This window comes from Sinocyclocheilus rhinocerous, unplaced genomic scaffold (genome assembly GCF_001515625.1).
Source record: "Sinocyclocheilus rhinocerous isolate Xijiao unplaced genomic scaffold, SAMN03320098_v1.1 scaffold1333, whole genome shotgun sequence".
NCBI lineage: Eukaryota > Metazoa > Chordata > Actinopteri > Cypriniformes > Cyprinidae > Sinocyclocheilus > Sinocyclocheilus rhinocerous.
The window spans coordinates 240,254-244,556 of record NW_015625783.1 but is presented as its reverse complement, the minus strand read 5'-3'; the positions used below and the strand labels follow the sequence as shown (position 1 = coordinate 244,556).

The 4,303-nt window shown below is 33.4% G+C and overlaps 1 protein-coding gene across 2 annotated transcripts in view; it reads right to left on the bottom strand.

The window, feature by feature from the left end:
- Positions 1-1,552: 1,552 nt before the first annotated feature.
- LOC107706132 (endoplasmic reticulum resident protein 44-like) overlaps positions 1,553-4,303 on the bottom strand; it is a 19,723-nt gene continuing 16,972 nt past the window's right edge. The window contains exon 11 of one of the 2 annotated variants that reach the window (XM_016509724.1): positions 1,553-2,065. In XM_016509724.1, coding sequence (XP_016365210.1) covers positions 1,958-2,065 — 108 coding nt within the window. In that variant the 3' untranslated portion in view covers positions 1,553-1,957. The remainder of the gene's footprint in view (positions 2,066-4,303) is intronic. The other variant, XM_016509718.1, reaches the window with a different exon arrangement.

The following is a 4,303-nucleotide window of genomic DNA, read 5'->3' as shown; positions in this document are numbered from 1 at the left end:
GACAGTTCGGACATTGCAGTAAATCAGAGGTAAAAAACGATATAAATACTGTTCAGTTTCTTGCACAGACCGATCGTTTCGTGTCTTAAGACCTCAATGTATCGCAGGGTTTAATTTGGTTTTGTCTGTGTATGTTTTTTTTACTCTCAAAGCCATGGAGCCCATTGACTGCCATTATATGATTGACAGACTGCAACGGTTTGAGTTAAAAATCTTTGTTTGTGTTCTACTGAAGAAGCAAAGTCACCTACATCTTGGATGCCCTGGGGGTAAGCAGATAAACATCAAATTTTCATTTTTGGGTGAACTATCCCTTTAATGTATCGTTTTTACAGTACATTGAGTACATACTGTCTGTTTACACCACCTGTTGATTTTGGGAGATACGTAGTTTCGTTACATCGTAAGATCAAATGACTATTGACAAATTTTAAGAAAACATGACTGATTAAATCAGGCCTTTTTGAGCAATTACATCCTTTGTGCAACCTTAGGCTTACTTTCTTGATGTTATCTTAAACCTAAAAACCTTTTTTTAATCTCAGTTTAGTCATCTGTGTCTGCCACAGTTGGAGGGGTAGCCCAGTGTTGGTGGGCAGATGCAGTATGAAGTGCTCACAAGGCAATATTTTGTCTTTGTGACATTGCTCCCCAACTTTAGATCATTAGAACAGGACATTTGGATTAAAATGCACAATCTTTTAGGTCCCACACCTTTAAAGGGATAGTCTGTACAACAATAACAATTCTGAGTGAATCATTACTCACCCTTGTGTTATTCCAAACTTTCTTTCTTCTGTGGAATGAAAAAGAAGATATTTTGAAGATTGTTGGTAACCTAACGGTTTAGATTCTATTGACTTCCAATGTACAGACAAACAGAAATCAGTGGGAACTGACACTGTTTGGTTACCATCATTCCTCAAAATATCTTTGTTACACAGATAAAAGAGAATAATACAACTTTGGAACAGCATGATAGTGACAATATACTTTTTTCGGTGGACTGTCCCTGCCTGTGAGATGATGCTCATTTTATTTAGAGTAATGTAACGCAGGAAGAACCTTGTATACTTTACATGATTTTGATTGGGATTATCTTTTAAAATTTGCTTAAGATGACTATTAACTTTTTATCTTACATTTTTATGCAATATCTTTTACTGTACAGATGTAATGTGACCTAGTAAGTGCAAAAGTAAAAAAAAGTGAAACACGTTTAATGAAAAACAGACAACATAGTATCTTGTAAAATGTTTTTTTTAATTTACTCTTCTTCTTTTGGTTTCCTTGTCCCCTCTGAGATGACAGATTTACAAATAATCCCCACCCCGCCCCTGACCACTCCCCCTGGTGGAATGGGATGATATGAGACTAGCGAGTCTGGATCTTAGCGAGCGTGAATTTAAACAAGTCTGGAACGGTACAGTACATGAATACAGACTAATAAGCACATGTAACATACATGTGCACACACACACACACTCTGCGCACGCTCTGTTGAGGACTGGAGTGAAACACCACAGGTCGACTGCAGGTTTGTTCTTTCCCCCCCCCCATGATTCCACTTGCTCGCACTTAAGATCCATAATAAACTCAATTTGCTTTTCAACAAAGAGGACCACCAATGTACCAATGTTTTTTTTCTACAAAAAAGGGACCTGGGGAGACAAAAACGTAGGGCGAAAAAAAAAAAAAAAAAAGGAAAAGAAAAGAAAAAATCATATTTTTAATTTAGACAAGACCCACAGAGCACAAACATATTTACAAGCTCCAAAAACAAAAGTAAAAACGCTCCTCTTCATTTCCCACCCCAAAAAAGCTCAGGAGTTCACCTTCTCACGTTTTTTATCTAAAATAAAAATTCTGAAAATAGACATTGCGCAGGCAGCGGCAGTGCCGGGTAGGCACCAGCTGACTGCTGGGTTCTGGGTTGGGTCTCGATGCGGTTGTGACATCACAGCTCGTCCCGGTCCCTGAGGATGGTGTAGCGCGTCTCACTGGGGGCCAATTTTTGGAAGGAACTCTCTGGGGGATTACTGGCCACCTCTCTATTCTCCTCCTGCTGGAACACACACACAAACAGGCCAATAAATAACCACAGATCACCTGCATCTGTAAAGTGACTGTTTACACAGTCATTATTTTGAGAAACACAGCTAGACGGATATGTTCCTGTCAGCACATTGCTCTGCACCGAGGCCACCGGTTCATTCTGCTGCGTCTGCATTCAAATGTCAGCACGTGCGTTTCATTCAGTCATATTCTTAATTAATGTACGCCTGCATTAATTAGTCTAGATGAACACGTTCTTTTCAGAGATTTGGATCAGGAAGTGTGCTGAACTCACAACCTGAGGAAAGTGCCTGTCATAATGGGGTACTTTAATCAGCTGAAAAGTGGACAACGCTAATTTTGAGCAAAATGTCATCTCGATATGTACAGGCCAAACAGAAGCTGATTAACTAACATCGCATAATGAAGCGATGTTATGTGCAAATTACAAATTATATCTGTAATTTGTTAATAATGGCATGTAAAATTACAAGCATTGATTCTAATATAAATATAAGTTTTACACATTACCATTTAAAAATTTGGGGTCAGTAATATTTGTATATTAATAACTATGATAAGTTTATCTATATAGCGCCTTTCCATAGCTCAAGGATGCTTAAATTAATGCTTTTATTCAGCAAGGATGCATTAAATTGGTCTAAAGTGATGGTAAAGTACTTTACATTGTTACAAATATTTTCTATTCTACATAAATGTTGTTCTTTTGAACTTTCTATTTATTGAAGGATCCTAAAACTGGACTCAACCTTTGTAATACTCAACAGTTATTATGAATTGTTAAAATATTTCACAACATTACTGTTTTTGTTACTTGGTGATCTGAGAGACTTGTTCACTTGAATACTCAACAGGTCATCAGTTGCATTGGTTTGTAGAAAGCGTGTCAACTAGTTGGACTTTCTTAAAAAAAATCTCCTTGTTAGGAAGATTAATGCAAGATAAATTAAGTGTTCATTAATATATGAGTGGCAGGAGAAAAGGTCTTAAAAAGCTTAAAATATTGTGTGCATAAAAAGGAATTTAATCTGAATTAGTATTAAATAAGAAAAAAACCTTCAAAATAATAAATAAACAAAACAAATATATATATATATAGTGCGGTCAATCGATTCAAAATTTTTAACTAATTAATGACACATTTTTTTCTGAAATTAATCGCGATTAATCTCACCTAACATTAAAGTTAATGTACAAACAACAAAAATACAGTATATTTGTTTAATGGCTTTTTTATGACTGAAGGCGAGTATCACTAATACCAATACTGATGTCTTTATGAAACTGACCATTGATTATAGCCATTCAACATTAAATTATAAATGAGAGCAATTTTAACATTTATTAGACTTTAAAAAATAAATTTTAATTTAACTTAAAACAATCTTCACATAAATCCACTATAATAAATGTCATATTTAGCTACCTGTGCCCTTCGGCAAATAGGAAATATACAGAAATTTTATAAAGTTATCAAACACAAAAATCTAAATTAAATATAGACGAATCCTTAAAGCTACAAGCTATTGAATTCCTCTTTTTTTCTTTTGTTCTTTGATTAACAGACATCACAGCAGCTGGGTTATTTGTTTTTTTTGGCTGTTATTTCTTTAAGAGCTGCCGCTCTAAATGTGACACAGATCTGACAGGCATCGTGTTTTCTCACAACCTTTTATATATAATTGCACTTTAATATGAAATGATATACAGCGTGCCACTGCATTTGTGCATGCAAGTGAAGATCACGTTACAAGCACAGTATAACGGCAGACAGGACAGGAAAATTTGTTTTTGCTGACATATGACCTGAAAATATCTCATCTGACCGCATAAAGACGTTCTGTGCGTCTTTTTCACTATTTTAAATATTTTTAATGCTGTTAAACTGGAAAAATTAACACACACACATACATACATATACATATATATATATATATACATATATACATATACATATATGTATATGTATATATATATATATATATATATATATACGTATATATATGTATATATATGTATATGTATATATATATATATATATATATATATACGTATATATATGTATATATATGTATATGTATATATATATATATATATATATATATACGTATATATATGTATATATATGTATATGTATATATATATATATATATATATATATACGTATATATATGTATACGTATATATATGTATATGTATGTGTATATATATATATATATATATATGT